The sequence below is a fragment of the Dendropsophus ebraccatus genome, chromosome 1 (assembly GCF_027789765.1).
Source record: "Dendropsophus ebraccatus isolate aDenEbr1 chromosome 1, aDenEbr1.pat, whole genome shotgun sequence".
Taxonomy (NCBI): Eukaryota; Metazoa; Chordata; class Amphibia; order Anura; family Hylidae; genus Dendropsophus; species Dendropsophus ebraccatus.
The window spans coordinates 13,717,294-13,740,229 of NC_091454.1; the positions used below are offsets into that span (position 1 = coordinate 13,717,294).

Genomic DNA, 22,936 nt, shown 5'->3' on the forward strand with positions numbered 1-22,936 from the left:
GCTAGTCTCAGATGTTGCAATGACTTTTGTGTCCTGCTGCTATAGAGAAGCCCAGGATCTCATTACTGCCGACCGCGCCACCTATCACTTCATAAAACCCGACTTTCCATCATTCTAGGAGACAAATGAGCAGAAACTTCATAACATCGCCAATGAACTTCTTCAGACGGAACGAGCGTATGTCAGCAGGCTGGAACTTCTGCAGGTAATGATATTCTATGTGTTATGTACAAGAATATAACTACTATAATACTGCTCCTACATACAGAGCTATAACTACTATAATACTACCCCTATATACAAGAATATAACTACTATAATACTGCTCCTATGTACAGGAATATAACTACTATAATACTGCCTCTATATACAGGAATATAACTACTATAATACTGCTCCTATATACAGAGATATAACTACTATAATACTGCTCCTATATACAGGAATATAACTACTATAATACTGCTCCTATATACAGAGATATAACTACTATAATACTGCTCCCTATATACAGGAATATAACTACTATAATACTGCTCCTATATACAGGAATATAACTACTATAATACTACCCCTTTATACAAAAATATACTACTATAATACTGCCCCCTATATACAGGGATATTACTACTATAATACTGCCCCTATATACAAGAATATAACTACTATATTACTGCCCCCTATATACAAGAATATAACTACTATATTACTGCCCCCTATATACAAGAATATAACTACTATAATACTGCCCCCTATATACAAGAATATAACTACTATAATACTGCTCCTATATACAGGGATATAACTACTATAATACTGCCCTCCTATATACAGGAATATAACTACTATAATACTGCTCCTATATACAGGGATATAACTACTATAATACTGCCCCCTATATACAAGAATATAACTACTATAATACTGCTCCTATATACAGGGATATAACTACTATAATACTGCCCTCCTATATACAGGAATATAACTACTATAATACTGCTCCTATATACAGGGATATAACTACTATAATACTGCTTCTGTTTATTTCAGAGTTTTAACAAAGCCCTTGATACTGAAGCCAAGAAGGGCTCTTTCCCGGTGGACGTCCCTTGCAAAATATTCTCCAACATTGTGTCCATCTATAGTTTCCACTCCTCCTTCCTGCTGCCGGAGCTGGAGAACAGAATGAATGAATGGTAAGAAGTGAATAAGAACAAGACGGCAGCGGGGAGACTAATTCCTGATGCTGAATAAGGAGGGAGTACTGGGAAATGTCAGCTCTGAAGCTTGCAGAATTATGAATGCATCTCTGGAGTATAATACAGGATTAAAGATCAGTAATGTATGTACACAGTGACCCCACCAACAGAATAGTGAGTGCAGTTCTGGAGTATAATACAGGATCAGTAATGTAATGTATGTACACAGTGACCCCACCAGCAGAATAGTGAGTGCAGTTCTGGAGTATAATACAGGATCAGTAATGTAATGTATGTACACAGTGACCCCACCAGCAGAATAGTGAGTGCAGTTCTGGAGTATAATACAGGATCAGTAATGTAATGTATGTACACAGTGACCCCACCAGCAGAATAGTGAGTGCAGCTCTGGAGTATAATACAGGATATAACTCAGGATCAGTAATGTAATGTATGTACACAGTGACCCCACCAGCAGAATAGTGAGCGCAGCTCTGGGGTATAATACAGGATGTAACTCAGGATCAGTAATGTAATGTATATACACAGTGACACATCTTTATATGTATCCTGTAGTAGTGGTTGTATATTATGTACTGTTTTATATGTTCTGCATTGAGATCGCAGCTCTGCAATGTGTCCTGATTAATTCTGCTTGTCCGGCCCTCCTCTGTGCTGTGTGACATTAGGGATGTGGACTGGGTGGAGGTGCGATCTGTTTCCTGGGCTCAACTGATGGAGTCATGTGTCCTCAGCCTGAGAGAGGAGGAACTAGTGAGAGTACAGCAGAGGGCGGCCCAATGCGAGAGTACAGCAGAGGGCGGCCCAATGCGAGAGTACAGCAGAGGGCGGCCCAATGCGAGAGTACAGCAGAGGGCGGCCCAATGCGAGAGTACAGCAGAGGGCGGCCCAATGCGAGAGTACAGCAGAGGGCGGCCCAATGCGAGAGTACAGCAGAGGGCGGCCCAATGCGAGAGTACAGCAGAGGGCGGCCCAATGCGAGAGTACAGCAGAGGGCGGCCCAATGCGAGAGTACAGCAGAGGGCGGCCCAATGCGAGAGTACAGCAGAGGGCGGCCCAATGCGAGAGTACAGCAGAGGGCGGCCCAATGCGAGAGTACAGCAGAGGGCGGCCCAATGCGAGAGTACAGCAGAGGGCGGCCCAATGCGAGAGTACAGCAGAGGGCGGCCCAATGCGAGAGTACAGCAGAGGGCGGCCCAATGCGAGAGTACAGCAGAGGGCGGCCCAATGCGAGAGTACAGCAGAGGGCGGCCCAATGCGAGAGTACAGCAGAGGGCGGCCCAATGCGAGAGTACAGCAGAGGGCGGCCCAATGCGAGAGTACAGCAGAGCGTGGCACCTTACCCTGTGCCAGAGTACAGCAGAGCGTGGCACCTTACCCTGTGCCCTGTAACCAATGCCAGAGACCATTGCCAGAAGAGAGCTCCCATACCCAGTGCCAGAGACTGCACCCATAACCAGTGCCAGAGCAAAACCCCTCCATAGAGAGTAGTATCAAGAAAACCGCCCTGATATAAAGTCTTCACCGTAAATACACTGACCGCCATTTCCCTCTGACAGGTCGGTGAACCCCAGGATCGGAGATATTTTACAGAAATTGACGCCCTTCCTAAAGATGTATGCTGAATATGTCAGGAACTTTGACAACGCCATGGAGACTGTGAAAACGTGGCTGGATCGCTCAACGCAGTTTAAACACGTGGTAGAAGAAATCCAGGTGAGTCCATAGACCAGAGCCAGTGCCTTATATTCCATCCAGTGATGCAGTGTACACATAGCGACATCTAGTGGTGAAGCTGAAATATGCAGCCACCAAGTATCACTAAAACAAGTGGTTATCCTAAGGTTAAAATATTATTCTATATACACAGAATACACAGACCATAGTCACCTGACTGAATACAGAGACAGTGCACGTATCTGACCGCCACCCCGTTTACTCCCTATGTGACTTTATGTTAAGAATAAAGTGAATAAAGTCTACAATACAAATCAGGGGTACTCAAACTCAACAACTTTTAGTGCAGGTCCACTTACAGGGGTCTATTGTCAGATGAAGGTCCGAGCTGAACATGAGAAGGAAACGTGTTTTGTTAACATTACACAAACGTCGTTGAACTATTTACATACAGAATTGATTCTTATTAGTGGAAAAACTGGCATTTTTTTCCCTCTATCACCAGCCCTTATATAGCCCCCCTGTGCGCTCCCCCAGTAGTATATAGCCCCCCTGTGCGCTCCCCCAGTAGTATATAGCCCCCTGTGCGCTCCCTCAAGAGTATATAGCCCACCTGTGCGCTCCCCTTGTTGTATATAGACCCCTGTGTGCTCCCTCAGTAGTATATAGCCCCTCTGTGCGCTCCCCCAGTAGTATATAGTCCCTCTGTGCACTCCCCCAGTAGTATATAGCCCACCTGTGCGCTCCCCCAGTAGTATATAGCCCCTCTGTGCGCTCCCCCAGTAGTATATAGCCCCTCTGTGCGCTCCCCCAGTAGTATATAGCCCACCTGTGCGCTCTCCCCAGTAGTATATAGCCTCCCTGTGCGCTCCCCCAGTAGTATATAGCCCCCCTGGGCACTCCCCAAGTAGTATATAGCCCCCCTGGGCACTCCCCCAGTAGTATATAGCCCCTCTGTGCTCCCCCTCCCATATAGCATACAACATAAAAAAAAAAAAAAAACACTTACACCATGCGCTCCCCCAGTAGTATATAGACCCCTGTGTGCTCCCCTCGTTTGTATAGAGGCCCCCTGTGTGCTCCCCCCTTTTATAAAGACCCCTGTTATGTGCTCCCCATTAGTATATAGCCCCCCCTGTGCTCCCCCTCCCATATAGCATACAACATTAAAAAAAAAACACTTATACTCACCTGGGTCCGGTCGTCTCCTCTTCTCTTCACTCTTGTGGCCGCACTGCAGCAATCACTAGAGGCTGCTCTCCCCTTGTCCTGGCGCCGGCGCCAAAACCCCTTGTCGCGCCAAAACCAGAGACAGAGAGTGGCCTCTTGTGACAGCTGCAGCCACAAGAGTGACTGACAGGGAGGGAGCGCCCTCTCTGTCAGTGCTGCTGCATGGTAACTATGAGCGCTCGTCACGAGCGATCATAGTTACTGTGCAAAGGGAAGCAGCGCAGCTCAGTATACAGGTATACTGAGCTGCAGCCGGGGTCCGGACAGCTGGCCTCTGCGGTCCGCCAGTTGAGGACCCCTGATATAAATCTTCTATGTATTTTCTTGTTGCAGAGGGAAGGAAAGTGCGGCAGCCTGACACTGCAGCATCACATGCTGGAACCGGTGCAGCGGATACCGCGATACGAGATGCTCTTAAAGGACTATCTCCGCAAACTGCCTGAAGATTCGCTCGATCGGAAGGATGCAGAAAGTAAGAACATATCCACTGTATGGTTTAGTCTATCATTGGTCCCGACGTGTTTCTCACTGCTCATATTCCTGACTTCATCAGGGAATCTTGCAACACACGATAAATGGTGCTACTGAAATAAATAAGGGAGACCTAAACTAAAACTGTAGAAAGTGTTCAGCTCCTCTGCAGCACCCCCACAGGGCATATTAGGTATTGCACGGCCACCAGAAGTAACTAGCGGTCAGGTGATAACATGGAACCCTCCTTAGGTGACGGCTACTTTGTTGTCAACTTCCTGCAATGATCTATAGTTCTCTTATTCATAAGATGGATACATCCCATAAGTCTGTTCATCGTTTCTCTTGTAATCATTGAGTCCTTTCCTTTTTTTATTCCAGAATCCCTTGAAATTATTTCAACGGCAGCGAGCCACTCGAATACCGCCATCAGGAAAATGGTGAGTTATCGTCTCTGGGGCTTATATATCACATAGTTATACATGATAGGATCCATGTAATGGCGCCACATGGTGCACAAACAATGGGGGGAGTCTGTGAGGAATGAAAGGTGGAATCTGATTGGTTGCTAGGGGCAACTGAGCCAGTCTCACTTTACACCATGTTTGATAAATCTCCCCCAATACGTTATTACATTGGGCATTACTCATATAACTACAGGCATTGCACACCATGGCGATATGTCATGGAAAGGGCCTCCAAATTATTTCTATCCCAAGCTGTTATGGATAGGAGATGATATCCATCTCATCCTCAGATATCATGAATGATACGGTCAGTGTCATGTGATCTTTATTATATTGGTCTGATCTCTTCCTCTCCTTTCCCTATAATGTGTAATAATGGCTCCTTATATTGGGTGGTACTTAACCTTTTCTATGTATGGGCTGTTACTTTCCGTATCACTAACCACTATGGATTTCGGCAGGAGAGTCTGAAGAAGCTGCTGATGGTGTATGAAATGCTGGGAGAAGAAGAGGACATTGTCCACCCCTCCAATGAGTTCATAAAGGAGGGACAGATCCTTAAACTGGCCGCCCGTAACACCTCAGCTCAGGAGCGACATCTCTTTCTGGTATGTACGTGAAGGATAGTAACTAGACATTGTATCACCAAAATCTTGCAAAACTACAACTCCCATCATGCCTAGACAGCCAAAGCTAAAGCTTTGGCTGTCTAGGCATGATGGGAGTTGTAGTTTAGCATCAGCTGGAGAGCCAAGGGTTCCCTACCCCCCTGGGTTAGGAGATATGTAGCTGATTGGTGTCCACAGCCAATCCGTTGTCATGGTAACGCAAGGCCTTTTGCTAGGCCTCTAGAGCTGCTGCCATAACTTGGCTATTGATACAGCAGGCTGTAGCAATAGAGCACAGATCTAATAGATCAATGCACATATACACATTTACTGCATTGATCTGTATAAGCAATTTATCATACCTCATAGTGTACCCATCACCAGAAATCCAGCTTCCCCCAGAAGTTTGGGTGTCCATGGAGATGATCATGCCAGTACTGCGCGACCCCCTATCTGATTCAATTGGGCTTGCGCGCATTTCCGACCCGGTGTCTCCATGGATACCTAAACTTCTGGCCTTAGCTGGATCCAGATTGGTACATTTTGATTGGAATTTTTTTTTAGGGTTTGTTATTTACTTCTTTTTAAAATTTCCAGTATTCCAGGCCTTATCCGCTGCTGCATGTCCTGCAGGAAGTGTTGTATTCTTTCCAATCTGACACAGTGCTCTCTGCTGCCACCTCTGTCCATGTCAGGAACTGTCCAGTAGCAAATCCTCTCCTGCTCTGGACATTTCCTGACATGGACAGAGGTGGCAGCAGACAGCACTGTGTCAGACTGGAATACACCACTTCCTGTAGGACATACAGCAGCTGATAAGTACTGGAAGACTGGAGATTTTTAAATAGAAGTAAATTACAGATCTATATAACTTTCTGATACCAGCTGATTAAAAAAAAAAGAAAATTCTCTGGAGTTCCCCTTTAAGTCATACTAGCAGGATATGTCAGCAATCTTCCCTAGTACAGCAGAATTTCTCCAACGTTCAGACTTGTGATTGTACAACCTCTCTTTCAGTTCAACAACATGTTGCTGTACTGTGTGCCCAAGTTCAGTCTGGTGGGGGCGAAGTACTCTGTGCGAACGAAGATCGGGCTGGACGGTATGAAAGTGGAGGAGACGCAGAACGATGACTATCCGCACACCTTCCAGATCTCCGGCAAAGAACGAACGCTGGAGTTACAGGCCAGGTAAGGCCTCCTCTTCGGGGATCTGTTATACGGTGCGGCCAGTGTCCATAGTCTCCTGTTTTCTTATATGTCATTTATCTTTTATTTCAGCTCCGAACAAATCAAACAAGAATGGATCAAGGTACGTGACTGAAACCGGTGGTTATATGGGACTGCGGGCAGCCGACATGTAACAGGATAAGGAGCTAGTCAGTACGGACCTGTGTCTGTGGAAGCGAATGTTGTACTGAGACAGCCCCTTTAAGGAGCATATAATGACGTCTACTTCATCTCTTCCTTACAGGCTCTGAATGCGGCGATTGTAGAATTTCAGCAGCGGAATGAAACTTTCTTAATCGCAACTGCAAAAAAAATGGAGGAGGCGCAGCAGGAAGTTCCTGTAAGTGTTCACCAATTCACTTGCCAAAAATATCATGACAAACACTGCGCTTTGACAATGCCTCTTTTTTTGACAGTTTGTGTTAATGGTTAATGTCAGTAACAATGATTATTCCTGCTTTATACTCCAGAGCTGCACTCACTATTCTGCTGGTGGGGTCACTGTGTACATACATTACATTACTGATCCTGAGTTACATCCTGTATTATACTCCAGAGCTGCACTCACTATTCTGCTGGTGGTGTCACTGTGTATATACATTAATGATCCTGAGTTACATCCTGTATTATACTCCAGAGCTGCACTCACTATTCTGCTGGTGGGCTCACTGTGTACATACATTACATTACTGATCCTTTACTGATCCTGAGTTACATCCTGTATTATACCCCAGAGCCGCACTCACTATTCTGCTAGTGGGGTCACTGTGTACATACATTACATTACTGATCCTGAGTTACATCTTATATTATACTCCAGAGCTGTCTTGACTATTCTGCTGGTGAGGTCACTATGTACATACATTACTGATCCTGAGTTACATCCTGTATTATACTCCAGAGCTGCACTGACTATTCTGCTGGTGAGGTCACTGTGTACATACATTAAATTACTTATCCTGAGTTACATCCTGTATTATACTCCAGAGCCGCACTCACTATTCTGCTGGTGGGGTCACTGTGTACATTACTGATCCTGTACTGATCCTGAGTTACATCCTGTATTATACCCCAGAGCTGCACTCACTATTCTGCTGGTGAGGTCACTGTGTACATACATTACATTACTGATCCTGTACTGATCCTGAGTTACATCCTGTATTATACTCCAGAGCTGCACTCACTATTCTGCTAGTGGGGTCACTGTGTACATACATTACTGATCCTGAGTTACATCCTGTATTATACTCCAGAGCTGCACTGACTATTCTGCTGGTGAGGTCACTGTGTACATACATTAAATTACTTATCCTGAGTTACATCCTGTATTATACTCCAGAGCCGCACTCACTATTCTGCTGGTGGGGTCACTGTGTACATTACTGATCCTGTACTGATCCTGAGTTACATCCTGTATTATATCCCAGAGCTGCACTCACTATTCTGCTGGTGGGGTCACTGTGTACATACATTACATTACTTATCCTGTACTGATCCTGAGTTACATCCTGTATTATACCCCAGAGCTGCACTCACTATTCTGCTAGTGGGGTCACTGTGTACATACAATACTGATCCTGTACTGATCCTGAGTTCCATCCTGTATTATACCGCAGAGCTGCACTCACTATTCTGCTGGTGGATTCCCTCTGTACATACATTACATTACTGATCCTGAGTTCCATCCTGTATTATACTCCAGAGCTGCACTCACTATTCTGCTGGTGGGGTCACTGTGTACATCTTAATAATTTATATATCTGTCTATCTGTCTCTGTTTCAGAGTGCTGAATTAGGACTTCGGGCCCCAAAGTGGATCCGAGACAATGATGTGACCATGTGCATGAAATGCAAAGAACAATTTAATGCTCTGACCAGGAGGCGGCACCATTGCCGGGCGTGCGGATGTGTAAGTCTAACATGGATGACATAGATTTGGATGCTTGGGTTGCTTTATTCCGGGTAGTTTATGATTTTACGGCTGTATATTCGGTTGTATCATCTCCTCCAAGAAGCTCATTGCTCCAACGGCCCAATAGTATATTGTGAAGTTGTATGAAATTCTGTGCAGTCCAGGCTCTCCCCTGTACATAGCACAGTCTAAGCCCCACCCCCACTGTGTTCCACCTTGGTCTGTCTGCTGCCTGAGACAGACTAGGCCTAACAACAGGCAGTGGGCAGCAGTTAGCAAGCAAGTGAGACACCTAGTGGCCAACAATTTAGAGCTTTCTTCTGGAGTAAAGTGTTCTTTTTGGTGATCTACAAATATGTTATCAATCACATCATGGGGAGTTGTAGCACAAGTGACCACATTAATAATACAACTAATACAAAGCCCAATCACATCTAAAATCAGACTCCTGACGAGACCAGATCTTAGACCAGACCCTCAAACTTACTGAGACCCCATAACCGATCATTAAAATGAAGTAAAACTCCAGACTAGGGGGGAGATTTATCAAACATGGTGTAAAGTGAAACTGGCTCAGTTGCCCCTAGCAACCAATCAGATTCCATCTTTCATTCCTCACAGACTCTTTGGAAAATGAAAGGTGGAATCTGATTGGTTTCCGGGGGGCGACTGAGCCAGTTTCACTTTACTCCATGTTTGATAAATCTCCCCCTAGATCCTTAAAATAAAATCAGACACCAGACCAGATCCTTAACATTTATTTTAAAAAGTTTTGATCGGTCCAGATTTAAAGGGGTACTCCGGGGGGGGGGGCATTTTTTTCCTTGGACCGGGGAGGAGGTGGCTGAGGGAAACGACGTCCACTCACCTCCCCGTTTCCAGCAGCGGGTCCTGCATCGCGGCGCTCCGGTCCCCGGCCGCTTCCTGGTGTCTGGCGCCGGCCCGAGACGATACGTCTCAGTCAGTGACAGAGGCGGGATCTGAGCGGACTTGAAACGGATCCCACCTCAGTCACTGACTGGCTGAGCGGACCTGAGACGTCACGTCTTGGGCCCGCGTCAGACACCAGGATGCGGCCGGGAACCGGAGCGCCGCGATGAGGCACCAGTCGCTGGAACCGGGGAGGTGAGTGGACGTCGTTTCCCTCAGCCACCTCCTCCCCGGTCCCAGGAAAAAAATGCCCCCCCCCCCCTTAAAATGTTCTGACCTATACTGCAGCGTATCTGCTACCCTCTGTGTTAGAAAAAAAACATGCTCCAGACTTACATTATGAGCACGTCTTTTTCCTACCACAGAGCAAGAGTGAACCGCGCTGCTGCAGTCTTCTCCCCGCTCATTTTGTTTTTTTTTCAAAACAAGTTAATTTTAAAAATTAAATAAGTCCAGTGAAAATTTGTTATTAAAGTATTGTATTGCCCCCCAAAAGTTATACAAATCCCCAATATACACTTATTACGGAAAATGCACAGAAAGTACTCTGTTCCCTGCACTTTCTACTGCATCAAGGCTTCACTTCCTGGATAACATGGTGATGTCACTTCCTGGGTAACATGGTCATGTCACTTTGTGGATAAAATGGTGATGTGACGAACCGACTCACAGAGCTGTGCGGGCTGTGGATGCTGGAGAGGATGATGGCAGGGCAGGGCCGGGACAAGAAGTTTTGGTGCCCTAGGCAGAGAAGGCAAATGGCGCCCCCCCCCCCCCCCCCCCCCCCCCCCCCCCGAACCCGGTCCGCGGAGGCCAGCTAACCGGACCGTCCCGGGGAAGTTAGGAGGTCCCGCTCCCCACCACACTGCCTCCCGCCCCATAGGCGTACTGTCCTTAGTGTACAGACCTCAGTGTACGCTGCCGGCCTGAACTTCCCGGAAGTACAGGCCGGCGGCGTACACTGAGGTGACTGGTGCGCGCTCTGCTGGGGAATCCCCGGGACATCCCCAGAGAGCGCGTATCAGCCGGGGGCCGGACCAGGAGAGGAGAAGAAGACAGGCGCGGCGGGGAGCGAGGTGATAGGTGAGTTGTGGTTGGTTTTTTTTTTTTTTACTGGGGGCCATCTATAAGGGGAGAGCGCACAGGGGGGGCTATATACTACAGGGGGCACCTCACAGGGGGGCTATATACTACTGGGGGGAGCTCACAGGGGGGCAATATACTACTGGGGGGAGCTCACAGGGGCTATATACTACTGGGGGGAGCTCACCGGGGGCTATATACTACAGGGGGAGAGCACAGGGGGGCTATATACTACTGCGGGGACCTCACAGGGAGCTATATACTACAGGGGGAGAGCACGGGGGCTATATACTACTGGCCGGAGCTCACAGAGGGCTATATACACTACAGGGGGGCTACATACTACTGGGGGGAGCTCACAGGGGGCTATATTCTACGGGGGGAGAGCGCACGGGGTGGCTATATACTACACGGGGAGAGCACAGGGGGGCTATATACTACTGGGGGAAGCTCACAGGGGGCTATATACTAAAAGGGGAGAGCACAGGGGGCTATATACTACTGGGGGGAGCTCCCAGGGGGCTATATACTACAGGGGGAGAGCACAGGGGGCTAGATACTACCGGGGGGAGCTCACATGGGGGCTATATACTACAGGGGGAGAGCACAGGGGGCTATATATTACTGGTGGGAGCTCACAGGGGGGCTATATACTACTGGGGGGAGCTCACAGGGGGCTATATACTGCAGGGGGAGAGCACAGGGGGGCTATATACTACTGGTGGGAGATCACAGGGGACTATATACTACTGGGGGGAGCTCACAGGGGACTATATACTACTGGGGGGAGCTCACAGGGGACTATATACTACAGGGGTAGAGCACATGGGGGGCTATATACTACAGGGGGAGAGCACAGGGGGCTATATACTACTGGGGGGAGCACATAGGGGGGCTATATACTACTGGGGGAGAGCTCACAGGGGGGCTATATACTACTGGGGGGAGCTCACAGGGGGGCTATATACTACTGGGGGAAGATCGCAGGGGGCTATATACTACTGGGGGACAGCGCACAGGGGGCTATATACTACAGGGGGTGAGCGCACAGGGGGGCTATATACTACAGGGGGTGAGCGCACAGGGGGGCTATATACTACTGGGGGAGAGCGCACAGGGGGGCTATATACTACTGGGGGAGAGCGCACAGGGGGGCTATACACTACTGGGGGAGCAACAGGGGGACTATACACTACTGGGGGAGCAACAGGGGGGCTATATACTACCAGAACAGTCACCCCCTTTGTACCCAATATCAAAGGGCTGGTAAAAGAGAAAAAATGCCAGTTTTCCCACTAATAAGCAGCAATTCTATATGTAAATAGTTGAACGTTTGTGAAAAGTAACAAAACACGTTTCCTACTGATGTTCAGCTCGGACCTTCACCTGACAATAGACCCCGGTAAGCGGACCTTCACTAAAAGTTGTTGAGTACCCCTGGTATATACAGTAATATAGGTGACTATGCTATTGTATATAAAGTGTATATACAATAGCATAGTCACCTATGCTACTGTATATACACTAGCATAGTCACCTATATTACTGTATATACAATAGCAGTCACCTATATTTCTGTATATACAATAGCATAGTCACCTATATTACTGTATATACAATAGCAGTCACCTATATTTCTGTATATACAATAGCATAGTCCCCTATATTACTGTATATACACTAGCATAGTCACCTATATTACTGTATATACAATAGCAGTCACCTATATTTCTGTATATACAATAGCAGTCACCTATATTACTGTATATACAATAGCAGTCACCTATATTTCTGTATATACAATAGCATAGTCACCTATATTACTGTATATACAATAGCATAGTCACCTATATTACTGTATATACAATAGCATAGTCACCTACGCTTTTCTATTCAAACTGTGAAACATGAACACAAAATGCAGTGTGAACCTGAGCTTATATATACCTTCCAGTAATATACATAGACAAAAAACTACATACTGTATACAGACATGTTTATGTATATACACACAGACACACATTTATGTATACACACTTATGTATGCGAATACATTTATGCATATACATACACTTTTATGTACAGTATATATACACACAGGCACACATATGTATACAGACAGGCAGTATATATACATGTATACAGGCACACACACACACACAGATACACACATTTATGTACATATATATATATATACACACACACACAAAACAGCTACCTCCCATCTTGGTGTGTGGCGCTTGCACCTTCTTTCCATTCTGGGACTGTCATGGAGGGGTCTGCTGGTGATGAAGACAACAATGCAGATGAGAGGCCCAGGACAGACAGAGCTGCAGACACTTCCTGGTCACCATGTGCTGTGTCTGCAGGCTGCCATTCTTCACCTCCTCCTCTCTGGCCCGACAGCTGAGCAGCTCCCACAGGCAGATGTGCAGCAGGGGATGAGTAATGCTGCACATTCCCCCATGCTGCCGTCCTGCACCAAGTCAGACGCCTCCTGGGAGTGGGAGCTCAGCCACAGCAGTGTCCTCAGCAGGAGGCCGCCCCAGCCACAGCAGTGTCCTCAGCAGGAGGCCGCCCCAGCCACAGCAGTGTCCTCAGCAGGAGGCCGCCCCAGCCACAGCAGTGTCCTCAGCAGGAGGCCGCCCCTCCTATGTACAGCAGCAGCTGAAGACTCACAAGCTGTGAATCTCCCGACATGGGGCTGATGTAATCAGCTCCTGTATACTGCTTCCGGGTTCGGCCTGGTGGCGCCCCCTGCTGTTTGGCGCCCTAGACCATCGCCTACCCCCGCCTACTCTTTGTCCCGGCCCTGTGGCTGGGGGACACAGGGCACTGGAGGGAAACTGAGCATCCCCCTGCCATCATCCTCTCCAGCAGCCACAGCCCGCACAGCTCTGGGAGTCGGTTCGTGACATCATCATTTTATCCACTAAGTGACATCACCATGTTATCCAGGAAGTGACATCACCATGTTATCTAGGAAGTGACATCACCATGTTATCCAGGAAGTGACATCACCATGTTATCCAGGAAGTTACTTGAATACCAATTCATACAATGGTGTTACTACAGCAGGGTTGGGCCTTAAAGAGGATATCCAGGACTAGAGAAAACACAAAATAAATATAGAACTGAGCTGCCATACCTCACCCAAACTGAGGACAAGAGTGGTGCTTTTTCTGGAAGAAAGCGGCCATGTTTTTATAAGCCTAGAAAAACCCCCTTTATTTAGTGGTAAATATTGTTCTGCACAGGACTAATATTTGATATACATATATCTTGTATTTTGCAGGTGGTTTGTTGGAAATGTTCTGAATATAAAGCTCCCCTCGAATATGATGGCGGCAAAATGAATAAAGTGTGTAAAGATTGTTACCATATATTACGAGGAAGTAATGACAGCGAGGAGAAGGAGAAGAAGAGGGGCATACTGGAGGTGAGACATTTGTAATCCATTAGCAGCATGTGACACCTGGGACTTAAAGGGGTATTTAAAGGAACCATTTTTTTTTATTTCTTTAATAGTTATATAAGTTTATGAAAGAAATGTAAAAATCAGCCTTTTTTTATACATTTCTTTTATTTTTTCTTTATGTTTCTCTCGCCTTTGTCAGATCGAAGCTGCAGAAGTCTCAGGAAACAGCGTCATCTGTAGTTTCCTCCAGTATAATGAAAAGTCAAAGCCTTGGCAGAAGGTCTGGTGCGTCATACCGAAACACGAGGCTCTTGTGTTATACATGTATGGAGCTCCACAGGTGAGACAGAAGTTCTTATACAGATGAGCGCAAAGAAAGTCGGGACCTTTCTTCTTGGGATTGCGTTTGGTCCCAGTGGTCAGACCTCTGTGACCGTACACCTGACAACCCCTCTATGAAGAAAGAGGTGTTTTTTTTCTTCTTATAATCAGTTTTTTGTAAAAAGGGTGTCCCAAAAATAAACTGATCAGCAAATATGGCAGCAAGTGTTCAATTTACCCTATAGCACCACCTGCAGGAGAAATGAAGAAAACCATTGATGATGGGTATGCTGGGTGTTGTTCTCTGCACTGGCTAATGGTCCTAATACACCAGGTGATTATTGGCTCAACAGGCCGATATGACCGTGTTATGAGGCTAGTAATCAGTTCCAGCAAAAATCATCGGCTGTCAGCTTCACATCTCCCTGTCTAATAGGGCTCAGTTTGTCGGCAGTCAGCTCCACATCTCCTTTGTTAGAGGGCTCAGTTCATGATCAGTTCGTAGGCTGTCAGCCTCACATCTCCCTGTGTAATAGGGCTCAGTAATGGTGCGTTTACACGAAACGATAATTGGCCCGATCGTACGATTAACGATGTCGGAGTAACGATTTTTTTTCATAACGATCAGCATTTAGATGGTACGATATATCGTACGGAAAAATCGTTTTGCGATCGCGCGCCCGCAGCCCGGCCCTCCGCTCATCCGCAGGGCGGCCTCACTGTCAACCGCAGCCCTCTGCGCCTCCCCGCTCGCCGCCGCGATCTAGACCCCCCCCCCCCCCCCGCCCCGAGCACACGTTACCTGCTCCGCGTAGCAGTCTTCGAAATCCCGGACTCCCCTCTTCAGTGCAAATTTTTTATGAACGTCGATTTGATAACATGTTGAAAGATCAAAATGAACGATTTCTCGTTCGTCGTTTGATCGTTTCGCGCGTACGATTATCGTTTGAATTCGATGGTTATCGCGCAAATTTGCACGATAATCGTTACGTGCAAACGCACCATTAGTGATCAGTTTGTCGGCTGTCAGCCTCACATCTACCTGTGTAAGAGAGCTCAGTTAGAGAGTGATCAGTTTGTCAGCCTCACATCTCCCTGTGTAAGGGTGGGTTCACACTACGGAATCCGCGCAAATAAATTTTCTGCAGATTCCGTCACTCGTACCCGCTCATGCCATGCACCTCTCCGTCCGTTACATAGACACCATTCTATGGCCGGGTGTATTCCACCTTCTAACGAAAGAACTGACATGTCTATTCTTTCGGTGGAATTGGCCCGGCCATAGAATTGTGTCTAATGAGCCGGCCATAGATTGGTGTCTATGGAGCTGGCGGAGAGGCGCGTGCCGTGAGCGGGTACGAGTGTCGTAATCCACCGGATTCCGTAGTGTGAACCCACCCTAATAGGGGATGTGCAGCTGACAACTGATTGCAACAACAGTCGCTCAAATAATCCAGTGATCAAACCATAAACAGAGCTTTGGCTGCGGCTTATCTCTCCCAGAACAAAGGGGTCAGGTGGTAATTTTCCATCACACCTGACCCCTATCTCCACCGGCATCATCTGACAATCAGGAAAGCCCCATACATCTTATACCGATGGCTGAACCCACCGCTTTATTTCTTAGTGGTCCCAAATTATGACCGCCTACATATGTTGGATTGTAATAAAACTGTTTAACTAGTTAAGCGTATACTATTCAGGATCACCTTTAAAACAAAAGTGTAGGCAATATAGTCAATGTTTTTTGTTTTTTTTTTCTTTTAGGACGTCAAAGCTCAAGCCACCATTCCCCTTCTGGGTTACGTCGTTGAGGAATCACCGCGCCTAATAGACTTGCCCTATAGCTTCAAACTTTCTCAGTCTAAATCCGTTCACAACTTCTCGGCTGACAGTGAAGAACTCAAGCAGAGGTGGCTTAAAGTTATCAACCTGGCGGTAAAAGGGGAGACCATAGAGGACCAAGATGAAATGGGTGCTGTAGACGGACATTCGGAACCTTCTCTGTAGTGGCTTCTTGGAATCATAGATGAAATATGAACATAAGACTAATAAAGTCGAGAAAAAGGAGGAGCCAAGATCTGACTACTGACCTGGGATGGAATCTAACTTCGCTTCCAGGTCATAACTCTTGTTCAGTGCCATGAGAATCCAGATAATCCATAAACATGGCGGCATGGATATCTGGGTGGTGAGAATACTTGGTGGACGTGTAGTTTTGACTACTGGTTTGGGTCAAGCTTTCACCAAAAGGAAGTATCACTACATGGTGCCATTTACGGACCTTCATGAACAACTTGTTTAGCCTCCATAGCAGTATAAGGGGAACCCTACAATCAATACGAGGGGCGACCACCCCTAAGGACTTTCATTTAACGTTATAGGATCTCAGTTATTTTATCAAAAAAATTGCACAATCAGCGATAACACAAAATTGTCAGATTAAGTCGTTGAGCTACGAACGCGGAAATGCAAAAGGCACAATGGTTGAGAAGAGAAAGCACATGGAGGTCCACCGACTGTCCCGATCCTTTAAAGAAAAAAAATTATGTAAATTGAGAAGTAATTGATTTCTGTACTTTTTATTTGCACTCAGATTTTATTTATTAATTAAATATTGTCCTTTGTAATAGAACATGGCGCCTGTCCTGCTGACGTTATAAGGAATGCCCTTCTGTCTCTGAGCTCTCGCCACTTGAGGCTATGTTCACACTACGTATATTTCAGTCAGTATTGTGGTCCTCATATTGCAACCCAAACCAGGAGTGGTTTAAAAACACAGAAAGGCTCTGTTCACACAATGTTGAAATTGAGTGGATGGCCGCCATTTAATGGCAAATATTTGCTGTTATTTTAAAACAACGGCCGTTATATCGAAATAATGGCCGTTATTTACTGTTATATGGCGGCCATCCACTCAATTTCACCATTGTGTGAACAGAGCCTTTCTGTGTTTTTAATCCACTCCTGGTTTGGGTTGCAATACTGACTGACATATACTGACTGTAATATACATAGTGCGAACATAGCCTAAAGGGGTAATTCCTTATCCACAGCATAGAGGATAACTAGGGGGTCTGACTGTTGGGACCGCCACCAATGAGGAACATGGTGCCCAATGGTCGGTCACTGCTGGTTGACGAGCACCAAATTCCAAATGATTGAAAGCCCCATAGAGAGTGAATAGAGCTCCGTACCTTTGGGGACAATTGACCTTCATTGTGATCAGTGGGGGGTGGGGGGTCAGACACCTTATCAAATTACCTATCCTTTTACTCTTGGGATAACCCCTTTAAGTGGTTTGAGTACTCCTTTATTAAGGTAATCTTGAATCCTAGCTCACAGACCCAACCAATATTCAAGGAAAATCAGTGGAATCCTTTATTTTTTTTTTCCATTTTCCTCTGCATTATGTTTTTTATATTTTGTTCCTTCAATCAGATGCCTCCATTTATTGTACCGTTCACACGTTGGGGTGTAGATTTTGTTCGCTTAAGTGCCTTAGTGATATTAGTGGGCCTTTGTCTTGCTTACAGAATAACCAGTGACTCCTCATTGTAGTGGTTGTCAATTTTCGATCCCGACACAGCTGATACTTTGTGCTGTGACTAGCTTAGGCTCCGCGGGGGCGGGGCCTAACACAGATTCAAGAGAATACTAGAAACCCTGAGCAGGACTCTACAGTGGGGTAAGGACTAGTCCGATAGATAGAAAAGGCCAGCACACACCATATCCTGCCTTGGGTGTTAAAACACAGCACCATTATGAGGGGGCCATCTTAGTCATGAATAGGGGGCCAAAGCTCTATGATTATTACAGTTTATTTTATAACAAATCACTTATTACATGTAATGGCACAGAACTAATTTATTTTAATTATGTAAATGAGTTGAAACAGAGTCCATGTATCAGAATACTGTAAAGTGGGGGCGGTACCAGATGCGGTCTGGGTGGAGCCTAGTTATTACATGCAGTACAGTAGAAAAAGTAAAGCGCACTCACCGCACTGGCTGCAGATATGATCCTTTATTTTATGCAAAGTCCATGTGTTCATAGGGGAGAGAGTGAAGTGCAGGACGGCGTCCAAACAACGAAAGACCATTTTCGCGTCACCTGATGCTTCTTCCGGTTGTGGTCCACAACAGGAAGAAGCGTCAGGTGACGCAAAAGCGGTGCACCCCATGGCATGCCCTGATCCGCAAAGCTTTTACTGTCTAAAGACTCAGCTCCTAGCTTGTAGTACCCCAGTTTTGAGTTACTAGTGTGGTGCCGGCCCTATTTGTCTTCAGCTGGTATTAGTTATTACATGACTGACTGTGTGCCTAGGGGGTGTTTCTGTGTTATCTTGTTAGTCCCTGAGGAATGAGGAGATGGGAATACCCCTTTAACATAGACAGCCTACTACAATGTAGAAACCATACTGTAACAGGACATTCAGGAAGCATTTGTATATTTCACTATTGCTCTTGGGAAACAAGTCTGATCCAGTGTAAACACTACATTACCCACAATGCACTGAAGCAGACACTGAACGAGCAGGAGTCAGCCATCATCCACACATGCTTCTCTTATTTGTTGATGGGTCAAAATGACCCTGGGTAATAATCAGCCCCTCTTCCAGAAAAGACATCAGCAATAAAAATATTATATGGCACATGGTAGGTGGGGGCGCTGTTACGGCCTTATTACACCAAACAATTATTAGCCGTACTGGTTACCGTTTCCTCCGCTCAATCGTGTAATACGGCCCCTACATATACTGCATTGGGGGCCCAAGATCCTAAAGTTTTACACCTCTCCCTAAAGTTCAGCTTCTTGTTACTGTTCCCCCTCACTTTACGGACTCTCTTAGCAGATCTGTAATGACTCAAACGGCTTATGGATGTGGTCGGTGGAAAGCGGTTTGGCAGGGAAACTAAGTAAATCCCAGAAAATGGATAAAACCTGTGCTTGGGTGTGTTCACATTGCATCCCCTCTCCTTTATCCATTTACACATTGGGTATGAGGGCAATGGGTTTACAGCTCCTCGGTCATCTTAAAGGAGAAGTGCAGCGAAAATTTTTATCAAAATATTGTATTGCCCCCCAAAACTTATACAAATCCCCAATATACACTTATTACGGGAAATGCACATAAAGTGCTTTTTTCCCTGCACTTACTACTGCATCAAGGCTTCACTTCCTGGATAAAATGGTGATGTCACGACCCGACTCCCAGAGCTGTGCGGGTTGTGGCTGCTGGAGAGGAGGATGGCAGGGGGACACTGAGCATCCCTCTGCTATAATCCTTTCCAGCAGCCACAGCCCGAACAGCTCTGGGAGACTGGTCATGACATCACCATGTTATCCAGGAAGTGACATCACCTTGTTATCCAGGAAGTGACATCACCTTGTTATCCAGGAAGTGAAGCCTTGATGCAGAAGTAAGTGCAGGGAAAAAAAGCACTTTATAAGCATTTCCTGTAATAAGTGTATATTGGGGATTTGTATAACTTTACTTTAATAAAAATTTTCAGCAGACTTCTTTAACCATTCCTTAAGGTGTATCTGTCACTTTAAAATAACTTCTCACTTTTCAAAAGTTTTTATTGATCAGTCGAACTTGTCACATGGTATGAAGCTGACACAGAACACTAAGGGTGAGTTCACACTACGGAATCCGTGCAGAGGATTTCCCAGCGGATTCCGCAGCTAGCCCCCACCATAGACTCCATTCTATGCTTGGGCAGATTCCACTGTCCATTCCAATGTCAATTCTTTGGGTGGACGGCAGAATCTGGTCGCGCATAGAATGGCGTCTATGGCACAGGCGGTGATTCAAGCGGGGGTAAGCGGCGGAACGGATTCCGTGTGAACGCGCCCTAAGCACATGCACTTCTGATTTATCCTAACAATCAGTTGGGATCAAAACACCCATTTTTTTAAAGTGACAATGACTATTTAAAGCTGAAGACATAGGGGCAATAGTGGTTGCTAAGGGGCCCATAATGCTCAGGGGCCCAGGTATACCCTTAGGGGGAGATTTATCAAACATGGTGTAAAGTGAAACTGGGTCAGTTGCCCCTAGCAACCAATCAGATTCCACCTTTCATTCCTCACAGACTCTTTGGAAAATGAAAGGTGGAATCTGATTGGTTGCTAGGGGCAACTGAGCCAGTTTCACTTTCCACCATGTTTGATAAATCTCCCCCTTAGTCTATACCTGGTAGTAGTTGCCTTTTGAATTGGTTTTATACCTGAATAAAATGCTATGAAAAACCTTTCTGATGTAATGGGAGCGTATCCCAGTGACTATATCTAGAGGACTGTACGGGGTACTACTGAGTAGAATGCTATACCTGCTCCTAGAGCGGTCCTAAATGACTATACAACGTACGTTATAACCTAAACAATAAGGCAGCATTGCCTTTGTGTATACAGCTCCTATGCGTCTCCATGGTTAGATACCACTATATCCGCGGCCCATCCATTCTATAGGGCTATACGTAACAGTGCCAATACGAAACAACCGCACGATGACCTCGTCGTCCCTTGTTTTCTAGATCCTATCCATCCTCCATTTGGTTTTACAGGGTTTGCCGCTTATGGTGCCTTAGTTATTATTGTGTCCTTTGCGATAAACCATTGGTTAATGGAAGCAATGTAACTAATACTGTGAGCCCAGCGTCGGTCTGCAGCCGGAAAGCCGGGTCATTATAGACGGACTGGTTTCTGAGGATAAATTGCCAATAGGAAACTAGCAACCGCTCTCATATTAGAGGAGTGAGGAGACGTGGTAGCACCCAGACTAGTCTCTTCTCTCATCCCTTAGGGTGGTATTACACAGGCCGATGGGGGCCCGATAATACCTGTAAACGAGCGCCGATCTGCTAAATCGGCGCTCGTTTACTGGGCCTATTACGCGGCCCGATAATCGTTTAACAACGGTTCGTTACCGATGCCCTTGCTTTAACTATATACATTACCTATCCATGCTCCAGGGCTGCTCCTGCGGTCCACTTCTCCCTGGGTCCCGTGTGCTCTAGCTTCAAAGCGGCCTGTCTGAGCTGACAGGCCGGGACCGCCGTGGCCTGTGATTGGCTGAGCGGCCTGTCAGCTGACAGGCCGCTCTGAAGCTAGAGAGCGCGGGACCCGGGAAGAAGACCGCAGAAGCAGCCCTGGAGCATGGATAGGTAATGTATATCGTCCGCCGCACAGATATTACACGTACAGTAGCGATGCGCGGTCGGCCCCCAACAATTATAGGTTCTAACCTATATCAACGATCAGCCGATGGTCATTGTCATCGGCTGATCGTTGTATTTATTACACAGAGCGATAATCGTCCGATTATTGTTCCGTGTAATAGTACACTTAGTGAACTTTTTTTTTTTCCCATCTTCATTCTATCTCGGGTCATTCCTTGTTTCTTAGACTGAGCTTACCTAGAGTATTGCCACATGTAACACGGCTAGCGATCAGCTGATCTGCTGAAAAGTCACAAACTGTCGGCTGCACATCTCCCCGTGTAATAGGGGGTGTGGCCACAGGATCGGGCCCATAGACAGATATTTATAGTCTTTACCCCCTTGACAACCAGAGCACAATAAATCTAATCTTTAACCCCTAAAGTGAATGTCTTACATCACGGTTTGGACCCCCGACCTCGGCAAATACTAGAAGAGTATCGTACAATGTTGTCAGTGTGAATGAATGATCCCCCTCCCCCTCTCTTCATTTTTAACCCTGAAGATGTTGTAAATATGGGCTGTAATATATGTATATTTGGCATTGAGGAGCAGGGGAGCTGATGTACAAGAAACGACAAGCACTTTACTTACTGTTAAATAGCTGAAAAATTTGTATTCTGTAAAAAGTCCGATAATCTTCAGATCACGTGAATATTGTATCTGTAAAGACTATGACGAGAAATAAAATCCCTAAAGCTGGTCACCTCCGTGTCTTGTTTCTTCTCTCTGCGTTATTATATATGGGGTTTTTTTTGGGGGGGGGGGGAGCGGGGGATTATTACAGTTTAGATGGGAGAAATTTCTAGAAACGATGAATGGTTTCTAGTCATATCTGACCTGGAATGACCCCCAATGATTGGCAGATGGGTGGGAGGTAAGTATGGCTTCACCATGATGGATCAGATTGAGATGTGAGGTAGCTGAGATGTGAGGTAGCTGGAGGACCAGTCACCACCGTGATCTTTTTGTCCTGAACAATGTCGTCTGCAGTGCGGCCCCCGGGGCATTATCCTGCGGATAGAGGCCGCTGCCATTAGGGGGTCTGGCGCTTGGTGAGTACAATGGTTAGGTAGGTGATACGTGTCACAGTAACATCCACATGATGTCAGGACACAAGGTCTCCCAGCAGGACATCACAGCC

The 22,936-nt window shown here is 46.3% G+C and overlaps 1 protein-coding gene across 3 annotated transcripts in view; it reads left to right on the forward strand.

The window, feature by feature from the left end:
* FGD4 (FYVE, RhoGEF and PH domain containing 4) overlaps window positions 1-17,201 on the forward strand; it is an 87,373-nt gene extending 70,172 nt beyond the window's left edge. For all 3 annotated transcript variants that reach the window (XM_069967773.1, XM_069967781.1, XM_069967788.1), the window contains exons 5-17: window positions 119-205; window positions 1,051-1,196; window positions 2,780-2,936; window positions 4,461-4,599; window positions 4,980-5,038; window positions 5,527-5,673; window positions 6,691-6,863; window positions 6,954-6,984; window positions 7,147-7,242; window positions 8,686-8,811; window positions 14,123-14,266; window positions 14,445-14,585; window positions 16,334-17,201. In XM_069967773.1, the coding sequence (XP_069823874.1) occupies window positions 119-205; window positions 1,051-1,196; window positions 2,780-2,936; window positions 4,461-4,599; window positions 4,980-5,038; window positions 5,527-5,673; window positions 6,691-6,863; window positions 6,954-6,984; window positions 7,147-7,242; window positions 8,686-8,811; window positions 14,123-14,266; window positions 14,445-14,585; window positions 16,334-16,576 (1,689 nt within the window). In that variant the 3' untranslated portion in view covers window positions 16,577-17,201. The remainder of the gene's footprint in view (window positions 1-118; window positions 206-1,050; window positions 1,197-2,779; window positions 2,937-4,460; window positions 4,600-4,979; window positions 5,039-5,526; window positions 5,674-6,690; window positions 6,864-6,953; window positions 6,985-7,146; window positions 7,243-8,685; window positions 8,812-14,122; window positions 14,267-14,444; window positions 14,586-16,333) is intronic.
* Window positions 17,202-22,936: the final 5,735 nt, after the last annotated feature.